The sequence below is a fragment of the Marmota flaviventris genome, chromosome 18, assembly GCF_047511675.1.
Source record: "Marmota flaviventris isolate mMarFla1 chromosome 18, mMarFla1.hap1, whole genome shotgun sequence".
Classification (NCBI taxonomy): Eukaryota; Metazoa; Chordata; class Mammalia; order Rodentia; family Sciuridae; genus Marmota; species Marmota flaviventris.
Window position 1 is genome coordinate 47,527,185 of NC_092515.1, and position 19,370 is coordinate 47,546,554.

At 37.7% G+C, this 19,370-nt stretch overlaps 1 protein-coding gene and 1 non-coding gene across 4 annotated transcripts in view; both read left to right on the forward strand.

Moving 5' to 3' along the window:
• The window catches only part of Tango6 (transport and golgi organization 6 homolog), a 184,262-nt gene that overhangs the window by 63,539 nt on the left and 101,353 nt on the right, over positions 1 to 19,370 (forward strand). For all 3 annotated transcript variants that reach the window (XM_027933280.2, XM_071604246.1, XM_071604245.1), the window contains 2 exons: positions 781 to 1,293; positions 3,500 to 3,557. In XM_027933280.2, coding sequence (XP_027789081.2) covers positions 781 to 1,293; positions 3,500 to 3,557 — 571 coding nt within the window. The remainder of the gene's footprint in view (positions 1 to 780; positions 1,294 to 3,499; positions 3,558 to 19,370) is intronic.
• LOC114090985 (small nucleolar RNA SNORA26) lies at positions 16,375 to 16,502 on the forward strand. The gene has a single exon (XR_003582446.1). It is a non-coding gene; the product is annotated as a small nucleolar RNA SNORA26 (small nucleolar RNA).

Below are 19,370 nucleotides of genomic sequence, written 5' to 3' on the forward strand. Positions count from 1 at the left end.
GTTAGTTGGTTGACTGGTTGGTTGGTTGGATGATAAAATGAGTGTATGATTAAATCATGAATTCTCTGTCTTGTTCCAAAAAGGATTTAGGATCCCTGAGGTTTTCACATTTTCAGGACCTCATGAAGCTTTATAATCATGCTGCCAGTATTTTCAAACAGAAAAGGATTATCATGGATTCTTACTTTACATTGGCTGCACGCACACCTTTCTTAGGCACGTGGCATTATTAGAATAAAACTTCTGTATAGAAAAAAGAATCCTATGTAATTTTCACTCCTCCTTTCTAGGAAAACTAGATCACCCAAATCCTTTCCAATCCTATGGTGCCCTTATGTACCGTCTTGCCACTTTCGTTCACATAGTTAACAACAGCTTCATTCATTCCAGTGAGACCATGTAGGGTATTGAGTAAAAGCGTGGGTTCTGGAGCCTGACTTCATGAGTTTGCATCATACTGTCTTCCAGTTTGTGCCCTTAACCATGTTACTTAACAGGTATGTGCCTCAGACTCCCTATATTTTAAATGTAGAAATAATAGTAACTGTATCATAAGGATATTAATGTGTGTGTTTCAATTTAAAAAAATCTGTACACAGCAAATGTTCAATAAATGTTAGCTCTAATTATTCAACAAACAGTTATTGAGTGTTCAATCCAGGTGATTTGCAGATTACACTGGGAACAAGATGCAATCCTTGCTACTTATACTTACAGTGTTTCCTGGGCTCAGGTTATATTAAATTCATTTTTGGCATTTTTTAAAATTTCATTTTATAGTTGAAGTCAAGTGATTTTGTGGTCCTGAAGCAATTGCTGCCTCTGTTGGAGAAGGTCTCCAACACGTACCCTGACCCTGTCATCCAAGAACTTGCTGCTGACCTCCGTATCACTATCTCTACCCATGGAGCCTTTTCCACTGAGACTGTCACCGTGGCTGCCCAGAGCACCCTGAAGAAAAAAGATACAGAAGGGAAAATAGGAGAGCAACAAATTAGTTGTAATAGATACACAGAGGTAGCTCAGAGCCACCTTGAACAACAGCTAAGCTGTGAGCAATCCTCCCAAACAGGCCAGGAGTCTAATGCTGCATTTATTCCTATGGGGATCAATGAGCCCAGTACTACTGCAAACCAGCAATCTGGAAGTATAACTACAGAACAGTTCCAAGAAGTTCTTTTATCAGCTTATGATCCTCAGATTCCAGCACGAGCTGCTGCCTTGCGCACTCTTTCTTGCTGGGTAGAGCAAAGAGAAGCAAAAGCCCTTGAGAGCCAAGAGCAGCTTCTCAAGGTGAGTGGAACATACTGTGAAGACACATGGGTGCAGGGTGGGACAGTGGTCCAGGAGTATGCATTCAGCTTGAGTGTTTCTGGAGCATTGACTGTGTTGAGTACTGCCCTGGATTATTCTCCAGGAACTTTTAATTATTCTGAGGAAGCAAGACTTAGACACAGAAAGGACTTTTAGATGACCTCATGAAGCTACTCAATTGAACATGAACAGTGTCAAAATTTTTATATTCATTAAATGCTGTGGACAGTCAGGAAAAAGAACTGAAATCTTCTGGGGAAGTAGATCTTAGTATGACCTTAATACATTGTAAAGTCTGAGTAGATAAAAGAAAAGGGGGGATGTGAAATAACATGAGCAAATTTGCAAAGATGGTAAAGCACCTTTTTTGGTAAGTAGTTCTACTTTCAACACTATGACCCAGCCTAGGTAAGCCACTGATCTTTCTGGGACCCTTTTAGAGGAATATTGGGCAGAACTAGATCTCCTCCATTTCCCTTACTCAGTCACAGTGAAAAAACTTCTTTAAATTCTTGATTTATGTGTTAGAATAAATATACTTAGTTGAGGATCTTTTCTCTGTTATGGGAATTATCCTGACCTTAGTATGTATTAGTGATGAAGAGCAAGGGGTCTACAAACTAGTGTCTAGGATCAAATTCCAGAGCAGTTTCTTGGAAAATTCACTTTAGCCTCTGGGCATTAATTGTGATGATGATGATCTCTTCTGTTGCCTTCACCGTTAGACTAAGAATTATAATTCTAATTGCAAACATCAATTTTAGTTACTAAGGTTTTGAAACCAGTGGCATAAGAATAATAACTGCTATTTATCGAACCAAGCCATATATCTTTTTTTCCCCCCATACTGGGGATCATGAGCCATATATCTTGCATTGCCTCTATTCCTCACAACAACCATAACATTGGTATTATCCCAATTTTATAGATGAGAAAACCAAGGTATAAGGATTTGCTGTCATTGAAATATTGTTGAAAACTTAAATGTATATCTTCTATGAGTAATCATTAAAAATATCCCTATTTAGATTATGAATGTCTTTGGAATTTTCTTTTTTTTATTTTTTTGAGTTATAGACGGACACAATACCTTTATTTTATTTATATATTTTTATGTGATTCTGAGGATCGAACCCAGTGCCTCACATGTGCACCTGCTCCACCACTGAGCTATAACCCCAGCCCTGGAATTTTCTTTAACTTCGTATGACCTTTATCTGTTGTGCATAACTGGTCACTGAGTCCTGTCAATTCTTTTTTTTTCTAAGAAGTCCTTCAATTGTATCTCTTATTCTTTATTCCCATGGCCACTTCCCTTACTCCATGCATGATCACCACACCTTCCAAACTTGCCATCTTCCCTACTGGACGAATCATAGGATCTCCCTAACATACGTAAGATATAGAGAGCAGCAGTATCCAGTCAAAACCAAAAAAATGTATGGTGCCAGCAAAGGACATGGCACAATAAATGAAACAGACACCCCCAACTTGCCCTAGACACCAGGCAAGAGGAACATGGTCACATGGACACTGTCTTTCCCTAGCTCTCATGTTAGGACCTAAACCTAACATGTTACTTAGTATCTTCTAGGTAAGCCATACTCACTGCAGTTGACAACCTAATGAATTCCTAAATTGTGAAATATATTGAGTACTTTGTTACAAATGTCAATTGAAGGACAAAAATTTGCCAGATTTTTTAAAATAAAATAGAACAGATTCAAATTTATCGCAATAATAATATCTCTGTCTCATTTGCATTTCCATATGTTTTGTGAGTGCAAGAGAAAAGGATTAAATTGTAGCAAATATGCCATCAATTCATAGAACCCCCGCACTTCGCTTCTTATGTGTCAGGCTTTTGTCAATCATGTCATATATGAGAATGTTGTCCACCATGGGCTGACAGGAAAATGTGGAGGATTCTTCTTCCAAACATTAATTTCCATGATTGCTGCTCTTGACTACTCTAAGAAGTATCTCAGCTAATTCTTCCTCCTTGTTAGCTGTTAAAAAAACAGGACTTCAAGCATCTATACCATCTTCCTTCCAAGATGCTATATCAGAATAATTTGTAGCTAAGACAAACAAGAATAATTTGCTGTTTTGAGGCTATATATAAGAGGGTCTTAAGTCTTTCTTTATTCTTGTAAGTCATATCATTCTTTTTTTGTGGTTCCAGATATTTTTGAAGAACTTGGAACATGAAGATTCTTTTGTATATCTGTCTGCAATTCAGGGTAAGTTGGTCCTGGTTAAAGGACTTTGAGTCTGTGAACCAAAGATTATATCATGTTTGCACAAAATCTCTACAAGATACTGTTCGTCATTTTGTCCATCTTCCTGCCTCCTAGCTCAGACATCCTAACAATAATATTGTCAAAGGGTTCCTAAAGTGTCCTTTTAGAGTTTCAGTGTCTCATAATTAGGAACTTCTTATTTACTTGTAATGCTCTATATTAAGACCCATTTCTTCTAATTCAAAGAGGTAAAGAAGGTCTCACATGACCTGTTATTACATTAACCTTTTATGTTATTGACAATGACAATTGTCAGTATGTACTTTGTTCTCTAAGCTAAAAGAATCTCAGGGTGTCTATGTATGTGTGTTATTTTGTTTTGATTTTGTGTTGGGTGTTAAACCAGGGTCTTCCACATGCTAAATGCCTCTGTCACTGAGCTATGTATGGTCCCAACCCCAATCTCAGGGTGTTTAAAATTTCTTCATCAAAGTTTTTTCAATCATTTTATATCTCTTTTGGAATTCTTCATTGTTCTCTATATCTCCATTAATTTGTGGATTCTATATCTAGAGAAGGTAGTATAGAGAATTAGTTGCCCTTCCCTGAAGGTGAGACACAGAAGACATGGCGAACAGATTAGAATTAACTCAGTTTCTCTTTGTACTGTTATTGTGGTATAGCTGTCAAGACCAGGGAGACTTCCTGAGTGCACATCCTCATTCCCCTGCTTTTTGTCTGTATGGATTTGGCAAATGATTTAATCCCTCTGGTCTTCAAGTTTTTATCTGCTAAAAGGGGACTAAATGGGAATGGAAAATGGTAGTTACCTTGGAAAATAGTCTGGCAGTTCCTTTAAAGTACAAACATAGACTTAATCAACAATTCTACTCCAAGATATATACCCAAGAGAAATGAACACATATGTCTCCATAAAAACTTGTATGTGAATGTTCATAGCAGCATTGTTAGCAGTCACCAAAGGTAGAAGCAACCCAGGTATTCATCAGTTGATATGAACAAGCAAAATGAGGTATATACATAACAAGGGAATTATTTTTTTTTTTTTGCTATTAAAGTAATTAAGTACTAATATTTGCTACAACATGGATGAACTTCAAAAACATTATGTTAAATGAAAGGAAGCTGGTCACAAAGTACTACATATTGTATTAATCCATTTATATGAAATACCCAGAATAGGCAATTTACAGACATGGTAAGTAGATAAGTGGTCACTAAGGGCTGGAAGGAAGGGGAATGTGGTTGGAGGTGATAGCTGAAGGGTATGGGGTTTGTTTTGGGGTGATGAAAACATTCTAAAATTGTTTGTGATGATGGTTGTACAATTCTATAAGTATACAAGGGACCCATTGAGTTTTATTGTTTTTTTTATTTATTTTTTAGTTGTAGGTGGACACAATACCTTTATTTATTTTTTTTTGTGTGTGTGGTGCTGAGGATCGAACCCAGTGCCTCACGCATGCTAGGCTAGTGCTCTACCTCAGAGCCACAACCCCAGCCCACCCATTGAGTTTTGTGAATACTTTATATGGGTGAATTGTTTGGTATGTGAATGATATCTCAATAAAACTGCTACTTATTAAAACAAAATTTAATAAGAGGGGAGAAGGCCAAAACTGTCAGTATCTCAGGAAATATGACAACTAAATGTAGCAGATGCAGTCTTGGAACAGAAAAAGAATTTTAGGGGAAAAAAGATAATCTGAATAAGTTATTGGCTTTACTTGATAATAAAGTATTAATAGTTCATTATTTGCAACAACTACACCACACTAATGTAAGATATTAATAATAGGGCCATAGTAGCACATGCCTGTAGTCCATTATTTGAGAAGGTGAGGAAAGCAGATTGTTTGAGGCCAGCCTGGGCAATATAGTGAGAACCCATCTCATTAAAATAATAATAATAATAGGTAATACTGTGTAGGAAGTATATGGGAACTCTCTACTATTTTCTCAATAATTCTGTAATCTGCAACTATCCTTTCATTATAGGTTTGTTTATAAAAGAGGAGCTTACCAGATGCAGTCATGCATGCATGGAATTACAGTGACTTGGGAGGCTGAGGCAGGAGGACTGCAAGTTCAAGGCCAGCCTGAGCAAATTTAATTTAGCAAGTTCCTAAGCAACTTAGCAGGATCCTGTCTCCAAATAAAAAATAAAATGGGCTAGGGATATAGCCCAGTGGTAAAGTGCCCTTAGGTTTAAATCCTAGTACCTCCCAAAAGGGGGAAGTGCTTATATTAGTTTAAATGAGTTAATGCTTTGAGAGTGCTTAACACATAGTGTTCAAAGTATGTTAGTTATTAATATTTTAATGTTGTTATTGTAGTTGTTTTCACTATTATTTATTTTGTTGCTTGAGCTTGGGAATTTTAAAAAATTCAACAAATTTTAAAAAATTGTGCCCCCTCTATATAAAACACTTTAGATTAACTGTTGAGTTGGGGTGACTAGCTTGAAAGGTAAAAAGAATTCTTCAAAGGAGACAAAATGACCACCCAAAGAGAAAAAGGACAGCAGATGTCAAAAGAGTAGAGGATTTCAAGAAAGAAAGTAATTAACCTGCAGCTGAAAGGTCAGAGAGCCCTGGGGCTCTGTAGTGCTCAGGAGGACACAGAAGGCTCCATGACAAGGAATGGTACTTGTGAAAATCAGATAAATCAATGAAGCAAGAACTTAAAATGCCTCTAATAAGTCTCAGAAAACAAGTCATCCTGAACTTTCTCCAAGAAACTATAATACTGTCAAAGAGATGTTTTTTCTTTCTTTCTTTTAATGACTGGGTTTTCGGAAAGTGGTAGCATTTCATTCTAAAGCGGCAACATTGCTGCTTGGAATAAACTTCTTAGTTGATTAACCAATTGAGCTCATTAGTCTCTAGAATCTGCTATAAAAATCACACAACTGTTGGTATTGTTTGTTTTTAGTTATTTTAATTGCTGTGTTAATCTGTTAGTAGTTAATTTGGTGAGGAAGAACATGGGAGGTGGAGGTGTAATTTCTGTTCTCAGTTCCTCAAGATGGACAAGATTGAACTAATGGATGTTTTTGGTGTTTGTAACATGCACTTAAAGCTGAGGACTTAGGTAAAAGTTCCCATTAAGAAAAGAAAGAACTGAATCTTCCCACTTGTGTTGCCAATGTAGTTTGCCCAAGCCTAAACCACTCCAACAACAAAGCTTTTCATGACTCCAGCCTCACAAGTTCCACAGGAGAGTGGGTGCCTAGTTGTCCTTTGAATGGCATGTAGTTTGGGGGACTGTGTGTATATGTATGTTAAGTTTTCCTTTTCTAGGCTGCCTAAATAGCTCTGTGTGAGAGTTACAGTGTACTTATTACTTAATTTATTGATAGTTTGGATTTCTTTTATAATTTCTTATCAAGTCTATCTGCAATCTAGGGAAAGAGCAGAGAGGCATTTAATTATGCCTGATTTAAGAATCTGAGAAATGGGATGGGATTGTGGCTCAGAGGTAGAGCACTTGCCTAGCATGTGTGAGGCCCTGGGTTCGATCCTCAGCACCACATAAAATAAAATAAAGAAATTGTGTCCGCCTATAACTAAAAAGTAAAAAATCTGAGAATTAAATTCCAATTTGAGTTTTATGAATGACTGTCTACAACTCTGTTTATTCTTACTAAGAAGGTTCTGGTTGAGGTAGTTGTCCGGCAACTTCTCCCAGTTGCTCAAAATCAGCTTATTCAGGTAGAGAATATGGACAAAGTTGCCAAGTCCCAGCTACCATCTGAAGTGAGAGATAGACCTCTGTTACATACCTAACAGTAGGTATTTGGGACATTTTTCACATGAAAGTTTTGAAATAATTGTTCAGTAATGAATGTGATCAATAAAGTGGGGATTGAACCCAGGAGTGTTTTAACTTGATCTTAAACACATTGGTCTTCCCCTTTTCCATTCCTTGTATACTTTCTTCATTGTTTCTATCACCTTATTATTATACAAATAATACATTTTCATTATCTTAAATTTAAATGATAAGGAAGTATATAGGGTGAGAAGCAGAAATCTTTTTCTTTCCTAAAATAGGAGGTAAAATATGTCCTTTAGAGTCCCATGATGTATTGTAGGTGTAAGATCAGGTGAGGCGGGCAGCAACCAGAGGAGGCAGATTTAAAAAGGCCGCCAAACGAGGCTTTATTTGAGATATCACTCCCAGGTGGAACTCGATCAGACCAACAGAGTGGACAGGAGAAGGGTCTAAGGAGAAACCGTGTGGGAGCTCGACTGGACTGGGATTTTATGGGGCTCAGGGCAGGAAGGAATAGGGCTTCGGACAGGAAAGGAGATTTTTAAGTTCCCTTGTCCTGCTGGAGTTGGTCTGGGGAGCTGGCTGAACTCCAGGATTGGCCAGGGGATGTCAGGAGATCCTGCTGATTGACAGGCGTTTCCACCAGCGCCTGATTGATGTTCCTTTCCTGTGCAGGCTGGTTTGTTCTAAGTCACTGCCACCGACCTAACAGTAGGTATTTGGGGCATTTTTCACATGAAAGTTTTGAAATAGTTGTTCAGTAATGAATGTGATCAATAAAGTAGGGACTGAACCCAGGGGTGTTTTACAAACTCTGAGCTACCCCCCAACACTTTTTATTTTGAGACAGAGTCTCACTAAATTGCTTAGGGCCTTGTTAAGTTTCTGAGGCTGGCCTCCAACCTGCGATCTTCTTACCTCAGCCTCCCAAGTTGCTGAGATTATAGGCATGTGCCACTGTGCCCAGCTGTGATATTCTTTAATAAGGTATAGTAGCCAGTTTATTTATCACACTGTGATTCTGCTTATGTATCCTCTCAGTCACATTCAATAAAAGAACATTTTGAAAGCAACAGATTCAAGTGATTTCAGGGATCCAAGTGATCCCTCTCAGGGATCTTTGATTTTGTTGTTGCTATTGTTTTGGTGGAGAGGGGTAGCTGGGGATTGAACCCAGGGCCTCAAACATACTAAGCAGGCACTGTAACACTTAGCTATACCCCCAGCCTAAGGGATCTTTGAATAAAACTGCCAAGCTCATTAAAAACAAAAACCAGAAAACCACCTATGCCTAAGCCAAGCATGGGAGGTGAAAGTGTGTGTAGACTGAAGGGAATCTAGACATCTTGACATGCCCAGGCAAATCACTCTTCCACACTCTTCCTTTCAGAAAGGCGTTTTCATTTCTGTCAAAAGAACCACCGGGAAGGAAGGCAAAAGGCCCCAAAGGGTGACTATAGTTACATAGATGACATTATTTTTACAGAGTTTCAAACTGAACAGAATTACAAGTCTTAACTAGTTAGAAACTAAACTCTATCTCATTCTCATATTTCTACCTCAAAGTAAATTGAGAAATCATTAACTGAAAATAATTTTATCCCTGAAGGATCATCTAATTGGATCTGGCATGGAAATTTGGAATGTAGTCCTATCTACATTTATGCCTTTGAAATGGAAAGATTTCTTTTGTCTTCACCTAGTTTCCATAGCACCTAATAAATAACTGAGCATTTATTGATTATCTTTTATATATGCTACCTCAGTCAATTCATGAAGTTGTTCTGGGAAGAAACATTATCCTCATTTTTAAACTTCTTATTTGAGATATAATTTGCATACCTAAAATTTGCCAGATTAAAATATGCAAGTCAGTGGCTTTTAGTGTATTTAAAGAGTTGTGCAACCGTCACCACTATCTAATTTTGGAACATTTTCATCATCCCATACCCATTATTAGTCACCTCCCATTCCTCATTCTACCAGCCTCCAGCAACCACTGATTTACTTTTTTTTTTTTTTTTTTTGGTGGAATGGCAGGTGCCTAGGGAACAAATCCAGGCCCTTGCGTGTGTTTTACCATTGAGCTACACCCAAGTCCCTGGTCTACTTTTTGACTGTGGATTTGGCTATTTTGGGCATTCATGTAAATGGATTCATACAGTAAAATGGAACCATCAAGTCTGTTTTGCCTGGCTCCTTTCACTTACACAAATGTTTTATAGGTACATCCATGTTATAGCATGGGTCAGTACTTCATTCCTCTTTATGACTAAATCATTTATTATATTGATTACTCAGCTTTTGTTTATTCATCTTCAGTTAATGTACAGTTGGATTATTTCCCTTTTTGTCTATTATAAATAATGTTGCTATGAACATTTGTGCACAAGTTTTTTTTGTACAAACGTGTTTTCACTTTCCCTGGGCATTCACCTAGACGTAGAATTGTTAGATCAGATACTAAATCCATGTTTAGTCTTGTTTATTCATTTAATTTTTGAGGCAGGGTCTTGCTAGATTGCTGAGGCTGGTCTTGAATTGGCCTTGAACCTCAGCTTCCCATGTGGCTGGGATTATAGATGTGCCCCACTGCGCCCTCTACATTATAGTCTGTCTTTTATTTTAACTGTTCTGGGGAGTATGAAGTGATATCTCATTGTGATTTTGATTTGCATTTCTTTAATGGCTAATGATGCTGAGCATTTTTTTATGAGTTAATTGTCTATCTTCTTTAGAGAAACATCTATTCAGAATTTTTGCCCATTTTTGTTTTACTTTTTTTTTTTTTTTTTTGAGTTACAACACTTCTTTATATATTCTGGAGACATGTCCTTTATCAAATATGTGAATTGCAAATATTTTCTGCCATCCTGTGGATTATCCTTTCTTTTACTTAGAAGTATCATTTGAAACACAAAGTTTTCACTTTTTTTTTTTTTTTTTTGAACAGTACTTGGGGATTAAACCCAAGGCCTAACACATGGTAAGCAAGGGCTCTATCACTAAGTTACATCCCCATCCCAGCCCCTTAAAATTTTTTTGAGACAGGTATTGCTTAATTAGGCCACTTAGAGTGGCCTCAAATTGGAATCCTTCTGCCTCAGCCTTCCAAGTAGCTGGGATTACAGGCATGCACCAGGATACCCATCTATATGATGCCTCTTACAGTCTAGGGGATCTATATGATGTTTACTTTTGATAAAATGTAATTTATCAATTTTCTCTTTCATTTGTTTATACTTTTAGAGTCATTTCTAAAAAGCTATTACCTAGGGCTGGGGTTGTGGCTCAGTGGTAGAGCACTCGCCTAACATGTGTGAGGCCCTGGGTTCGATTCTCAGTACCACAAATAAGTAAATAAAATAAACATATTGTGTCCACCTACAACTAAAAAATAAATATTAAAAAAATAAAAATAAAAAGCTATTACCCAAACCAAGAACATGAAGATTTATTTCTCTGGGTTTTTTTTCCAAAAATTTTAAAGGCTTAGCTCTTAAATTTAGGTTTTGGGGTTTTTGTTTGTTTGTTTGTTGTTTGTTTGTTTGGTACCAGGAATTGAACCCAGGGGCACTTAACCACTAAGCCACATCCCCAACCCCTCTTTGTTTTTCTTTATTTACATATGACAGCGGAATGCATTACAATTCATATTACACATATAGAGCAAAATTGTTCATATCTCTGGTTGCATACAAAGTATATTCATATCTCCAGTCCTTTTTAATGTTTTATTTAGAGACAAGGTCTCATTGAGTTGTGTAGGTCCTCACTAAGTTGGTGAGGCTAGTTTTGAACTCACCATCCTCCTGCCTCAGCCTCCCCAGCTGCTGGGATAACAAATGTGTGCCACTAGGCCCAGTATAACATTTAGGTTTATGATTCATTTTGAGTTAATTTGTAGGTATGATATGAGATAGTCCCATTTTATAGCTAAAGATTCTGACACTTTGATAGGTTAAGTCCCCTTTTCAAGATCACATAGCAGTTCATTCAAATCTTGTTCTTTCCTCCACATCTTATTTTCTCCCCAGTATTTTTTTTTTTTTTTACTTTTTTTTTTTTTTTAATTTTAATATTTATTTATTTTTTTTAGTTTTAGGCAGACACAACATCTTTGTTTGTATGTGGTGCTGAGGATCGAACCCGGGCCGCACGCATGCCAGGCAAGCGCGCTACCGCTTGAGCCACATCCCCAGCCCCTCTCCCCAGTATTATAGTTTCCTTCTCTAGTACTTTTCAAATAATGGTAGAAATTGATCCTATTATGAGTATGAGTATCAATAATATTTATTAAAATTGAATGATACTTAATCATCTAGAAAGCTTTGATTCTGTCAACAATTCTAAAATACAATAAGAGCATATATAATTCTTCCCCCCCCTGCCCCCACTAATCCTAGGGATTGAATCCAGGGGACCTTTATCACTAAACTATATTCCCAGCACCTTTTTAATTTGTTTTTTGTTTTGAGGCAGGATCTCACTAAGTTGCTGAGGCTAGTCTTGTACTTGTGCTCCCCCTACCTCAACCTCCTGAGTACATGGGATTATAGGCTTGCTCCACTACCCTTGGCCATAACCCTTCCTTTTAAAATGAAGAATTACAATGTACAGCCAGAGGAATGTGAAGTAGTGCTCTATTTGTGTACAGTATGTCAAAATGCATTCTAGTTTCATATATAATTAATTAGAACAAATTTTTTAAAAATAAAATAAATAATTAACTTGGCAATAGTCACAGAAGCTGAGAGAGGGTTGGAGCTACGGCTGACCCATTTTGCAGGGATTCCTAGTCTCTTGCACCATATCTTATAGTCTAGGGGATCTATATGATGCCTTGTTCCTCTTCCTCAAATCAGAGATTACATTGCATTTCAAAGTCCAGAAGGCTTGAATTTTATACTAGTTTCATTTTTGGAATATCTGTTCAGTAGTTTATCAGTCAAAGATTGATACATTCAGATTTGTATCAGAATATTTAGCAGTTTAGTACTTTTACCTGTAAGTAAAATGTTAACTGGCTACTTCAGTATTAGTTGTTTTCACTTTCCAAGATTGCCCTAGATAGGCAGGCATGGTGATGCATGCCTATAATCCCAGTGAATCAGGAGGCTGAGGCAGAAGGATCCCAAGTTCAAAGACAGCTTTGGCAATTTAGCAAGACCCTATCTCAAAAAATAAAAATAATAAAAAAAAAAAAACTGGGGAATGTAGTTCAGTGCTGCTAAGTTCAATTCCCAGTTGAAAGGGGGCTGGGGGGAGATTGCTCTGGATAATTGCCATGTAAGAGAAATGACAATAAGTAATGTAGGAGTTTCCATTTAGTGAGTGCCTAGTACTTAAGACAACCCTGAAAGTTAGGAATTATTACTGTCATTTTGTAGATGAGGGAACTGAGACTCAAAGAGGTTAAGAACCTGGCTCAAAGTGACACAGATCTTAAGTGACAGCATTCAGATTTGAATTTAAGTCTCTCTGGCTCTGATGCCTGTGTTCTTGCCAGAGGGAAAGATAATGAATCATAGTGCCCACATTGTTCCTGTTCCCAAGTGGCAGGGCCAAGTTTCCTTAGGGTCTTAGTTTAGGAGAATCAGGCCTGCCTATGAGAAATGGTTTCACTATAAATCAGCCTTTTATATAACTTAATAATATGCTGATCTCATGCCTACTTGATTTTGTTTTGTTTTGTTTTGCTCATTTGGCAGTGTGTAGAGTGTTAATTTTAATTAATCTCTGTATGTATTTTTTAAATATTTTTTTTTAGTTGTAGGTGAACGCAGTACCTTTTATTTTATTTATTTATATCCGTGCTGAGGATTGAACCCAGTGCCTCACACGGGTTAGACAAGTGCTCTACCACTGAGCCACACCCCCCGCCCCTCTGTATGTATTTTTGAAACTCATCTTCCTGCTTCACACTGCCTTCCCTTCTTCCTACTGATGGTCATTGTTGTTTCAGCACTGAGGGTATCAGCACTGTTTTGGGAGCATCAGGAAAGACTTCAGAAATCAATTCTGGGATTTATGCAGTTTACTAAGTTAGTCTGTTTTGTGATGCTATAACACAATTCCTGAGCTTGGGAAATCTACAAGGGATATAGACTTACTTCTTACTCTTTTGGAGCCTGGGAAGTCCAAGGTCTAGATGCCACATATAGCCAGTGCCTTCTTTCTGCATCATCCCGTGGCAGAAGATGGAAGGTGGACAGTGTAGGAGGGAGAGTGGGAGGGAAAGTGGGAGGGAAACAGTCAGAGAGATGGGGATATGGGGAGGCAGGGGCTGAAATCAACCTTTCCCAGAAGCCACTCCATGAAATGGATGAATTGCATTGATCCACTTATGAGGGCAGGGTCTTCATGACCTCTTAAAAGTCCCTCTTCTCTGTTGCACAAGGATTTAGTTTCTAACACATGAACTTTGGGGGACACATTCAAACCATAACACTGAGATCATGGGGTAGGCAAACATGCAGTTTTTTTGTATAGAACTTCTGAGATTTGTTATATTTCTGATGCCAATAAATGATATTTTTAAAAACTTACTTTAAAAAAAAACAAATTATGAGGCTGGAAAAATTGGAACCTTCATACATTGCTGGTAGAAATGTAAAATGGTACAGTTGCTTTGGAAGACAGTCTGGCAGTTCTCAAAAGGGTAAACTTAGTTATCATATAACCCATCAATTCTACTTATACTCCATTTGAAGAGAAATGAAAACATATGTCCACAAAAGCTTATATATCAGCATTATTCATAATAGCCCCCAAGTGGAATCAACCAAATATCTATTGCCTGATGAATGGATAAATAAAATCTGGTACATTTACACAGTGGAATATTATTTGGTGAAAAAAAGGAATGAGGTGCTGCTGATTCAGACTACAACATAGATGGAAGGGTAAGTGAAAGAAGCCATACACAAAAGGCCACAAATTGTGTGATTCCATTTACATGAAATGGAATTTGCCAGATCAGGCAAATGTATAGATGTGAAAAAAACAGAGTAATGGTTTCTAGAGGATGGGACGATGGGAGTCAGGCATGGATATAATGGATATGAAGTTTCCTTTTGAGGAGATGAACTTATTTTGGAATTGGATAATGGTGATCATTTCACAGCCTTATAAATAGACTCACAGTAACTGAATTTTACACTTAAAAAAATAAACTTTGAAAGTTGAGAACAGTTTGTGATGGTGCTCTTGGGAGCAAGAAAGATGGATGGGCAGGATTTCAACCTGTGAAACTGAAGGGAAAACAAAGACACGAAGAGATTCAGGAATGGGGCAAGTGTAAAGGAAGGCAAACAGTTCAGGTTGCCAGCGGATCAGAGCAGGCATGAAGGTGAGGGACATGGAAGTTTCTGGAATGCCAGGAGAAGGCATCTGGGCTTTTCAGTGAAGACTGCAGGGAATCTTTGTAGTTGCCAGTCTGCCAGAAATGGCTTGGCACTGGGCTTTATGGATTTTAGAGTATTGTGCTCATTGATGGTTCTTACTTATTTGCTTTTATTTTCAGTCATGATTTATTAAGTAATACACCTATATATCAGGTGTAACTTAGGTTATTTCATTTACTCTTCCCCAAAGCCCTGCAAGCATCAATATCTTTTTTCTCCACATTTTTTCAGACAAAGAAACCAAGGTACAGATGTTACTTAGTCAGCCAGTAAGTGATGGAGCTTGGATTCAACTCCCAAACCAAAGCCCTTGTACAACTCCGCAGTTCTCTTTTCACTTTGTTCCATTTTCTCACCTTTCTCAAACCACAATGGCTTCTGCTGTTATAGACAGGAAAATTAAGCTATGGAACCAGCAGTTCTTGACATTTTCAGCTAAGCAATTATATGCTCCTTAATTTCATGGTTTCCAGGGCTCATTTAAAATCCTTCACCTCATGTAGCTAGCTGTCACAAAGGCAGGATCCTCTACCAAGAAGGCAATTGTGAGATACCTTGGGGTAAAAAGTCAGTTTCTTAAATGTCTACTTTACAAGCTATTAAGGAGTCAGTAAGTATCTTCCCTGTAGAACAGCTATTTAAATTTTGCCCTGGAGCCACCCTTTCTTTAGTAAAGTTAGAATTTGAAGACAAATTAAGGAGGATGGAATAGTGAGAGCACACATAAGTAAAATTGACTTATCTTTAAGCACAGCATCCTGTACTCTCTGAAGGAACCCTTACAATTCACTGGAGCTCAGTTCAGGTAACAGCTAGAGTAGTTCCCTGCTCTTCTCTTTCTTTCCCACACTAAAAAACAAGTAACTTACCCTTCATTCCAAATACAAATTAAAATTCATAATCTTCCCAGATGTGATTAAGATGATCCTTAAAGTTGCTCACATACTTAATAAGCCCAATTATATTTTTTATTAACTCTGACATAGCTCCTTTTGTTGCTGAATCATAAGTTTAACATTTTTAACTTGAAGCATCAATTTCCCCCTCTCTGGTCATGTCAGATCTTGGGCAATTGTGGAAAAGTACAGTTGAATGATGCCTGTTCAGTTTGGCACCTCATTTTTTTACTTAGACTTTGATACATGGTTTTGTTTTGTGACCTTGTGGTATCTCTGCTGTCCCTGAAGAGGGAGGCTGGGAATGAATTGAGCCTCAGGGCTCACAGACATGGAGCTACCAAAGACCTAATTAGATCATCTCTTCATCCACCTGCCAGGACATGATTATTAAGGTTCTTTCTTAGGAGAAGCCTTATTTATTTGGTTAGTTTGGTGGTGCTGGGGATTAAGCCCCAGGCCTGGAGCATATTAGACAAGTATGTACCACTGAGCTACATCTTTAGCCCCAAGAAGGCTTTTTTAGAAGCTTGTTTGTATTTTGTGTCCAACTTTTGTTTTCCCTTATTGATAACTTGACTGTAGATAGGAATGAAAAAAGAAATCTATCACTCTTTCCCAATTGATTCAAATGTATGAATTGCCAAGATCATTGTAATGTCATGTGTAGCTAATAAAAAAAAAAAAAAGTAAAGAAAGAAATCTATTCCCTTTCCTGTGTCCTTTTAAGGCTGATGTGGTGCTTTAAGAGGCTTATTTTACCACAGAAGGGTAAAATAAGTCTCCATAAAACCCAGAGAAGAGATTTTAAGACTCCTCTTTAGATCCTCTCTGGTGTTATTATAGAACCACGGTTGGAGAAATCATGAAGTACTATTTTTTGCCATTTTCCCCTAATAGTTAAAAAAAAAAATCTATTCATTCACTTACAGATATTTACTGAGTATTATTTTGAGAACACTATTGTAGGTACACAGCTGAAAAAAAACAGTCATGCCCTGCCCCAAGGAGCTTAAAGTTGGAGGAGGGCAAATATTAATCAAATGATCACACATCTACTTGTGTAATTATTTTATAGGTGCTCTGAAGAAAAGGCACACAGTACTGCAGAGACTGTTTTAGAGACATTCTACCTGACAGGCAGGGAGGAAGTGATCCATCAGCTGAGAGCTGGGGGATCATTAGGAATTAACCTGGTAGAGGGAGGGAAGAGTGGCCTGCACTACAGGTATAGCAAAGCAGCAGGTCTGTGGCAGACAGTAAGAACTGGGTGAACACCTGCCTGTGTTCCAGAACCCTCAGGATCAGGGAAGAAGGGAGGGCTGAGTAGGCTTAGCACACTGTGCAGCCCCATCTAACCAGATGGCTCTGCTTCTCTTTCATTGAGCCCTCTCTGAAAATTTTATGTAAAAACAACATTCTGCTGCTTAAAAAAAAAAAAAAAAGGATTTGAAAATGTCTATCTTAGGACATCTATCTGCCTTAGTGAGGATGTTTTGTACCATATCATCTCTTATCACACACACACCCTATATAACCTTTTCCCCACTGACACAGAATGCTGTTGTCTTTAAGCCTGTTTTCTTGAAAAGCAATGAAATGTCCAAACATATCTGTACATATCTCTGAACTCAATTGTCCAAAACACAGCCCTTAATTATACAAAGCATTGTAATTACAGATGAAAAAGGTAACAACATATGGAGTTATTTTAGGCCACTGGTATTCAAATAATTTTTTTCTTAGTAATGGAATCCATTTTAAAATGAGATCTAACTGAAGGCATCAAAAACTCAGGTGATTTGTATTCTTCTTTGTGCCTTTTCACTAATGGTTTTTTACATTTTCTAGTATGAACATGTGTTGCTTTTGTAATCAGGAGAAAATGTCTTTTAAATTATATGGCTGTTTAGGGAAACTGAATTGTTTTGTGATAACAAGGTTCAGGGACTAGTACAGATTGAAACAGATGGCTCCCTCTGTTGTAGTACCCCCTGGTGACCTTTTCACAACTAGGGATTACTAAAGCACAGAGTGACCATGGCTTTTTCACCATAAAATTATATGATGGCAGCATAAACCTTACTGACAAACAGATGTTTTTCCAAGTGGTGCTTTTCTTAATGAAATGGTTGCTTAGAAACCAGACCATAATAATAACTTTTCTATATTTAGTTTGTAAGTAATTCAGTTTGCAAAGTTATTAAGTCAGAGAATACTAATTAGATAGAACTGAACATATCCATTATTTCTCATCTTGCAATTCAGCAGTCAAATGGTTAAATCAGCAGCGACACTTCATCCAGCATGTGTCTGTCCAGATGCTAACCTACCAGGAAAATGACAGCTCCTAGAGAAACCCTGCCCCACTGTTAGTTGCTATTCTGCAGTGGCACAGTGGGTTAGATCTTTCATCAGCATGTGTTAGGAGCTGTTACATGTAACACTTACTAGATTGCTGAGATCAGTTAGGTCAGTGGGTCAAAAATTGTACGTGAAAATAAATTCAATTCAAACTAAGCTCAGTGAGACAGCACTTTAAAGAAAGAGCCCAGGAGTGAAGATACTTGTTTAGAATGACAGAATTTATAAATAAAAAATTTGATATGCTAATTATTAGTAACAACAAAGAAAGCAGAACATGAACTATATTTGTCAGGTGAATTAAATCACTTAATAAATTCAAACTATACAAAATCTAGAAGAAAATAGATTTCTGTCTTCCATTTCCAGAAATGGTGAGATAGCTTAGCTGAAAACAGTTTCATACAGCGTAGCATTTAAAACACCTTAAAAGTATTAAGAGCTAATAAAAAAGCAGGGAATTACCAAGCCAACATCTTCAGAGAAAACCAGAATGCTAAGAGGTAAGTTTAGCATTAGAACCTGCATTTACCCTTAAGGCATTTGCTTGAGACTAAGCTATGGGTTCACTATCTAGAAGCCAGGTTGCAAAAATGAAAGCCCAGACCGAACTTGAAGTGAGAGTCTAATAGAATACCCTCCAACACGATGCTTAAACCTCCCGAAGAAGCACACTGTAGTTGAACTGGAAGTAGATGCACTGCTCTTTACCTCCATCCCCAGGAACTGATAGTGGCATTGTCTTGGCAGTAAGCAGAACAGGAGGGAATAAGAAAAGAAAAATTATGTCTGAGACATTGTCATCATTGAATGAACCTCCTCTTGTGCAGATTTGCATAATATTGGGGTTCAGAAAATCTCAACCAGGGAATTATAGTTTAAAATGACTATGGGTGCCAGGCAAGGTGGTACACACCTGAAATCCCAGCTACTCTGGAGGCTGAGGCAAGGGGATCACAAGTTCAAGGCCAACCTTGTCAACTTAGTGAGACCCTGTCTCAAAATAAAAAAATAAAAAGGTCTGGGGATGTAGCTCAGTGGTAAAGCACCTCTGGATTTAATCCTCAGTACCAAAAACAATAAATAAAATAAAATGCCTATAGGTGTCTTGCAAGAAAAAAGCATATTATGGAGCTTGGGATGTGGCTCAAGTAGTTGCACGCTCATCTGGCATGTGTGAGGCAATGGGTTCGATCCTCAGCACCACATTAAAAATAAATAAATAAAGATATTTTTAAAAAAAGAAAGAAAAACCACTTTAAAAAAAAAGAAGAGGGCTGGGGATATGGCTCAAGCAGTAGCGCGCTCACCTGGCATGTGTGCAGCCTGGGTTCGATCCTCAGCACCAC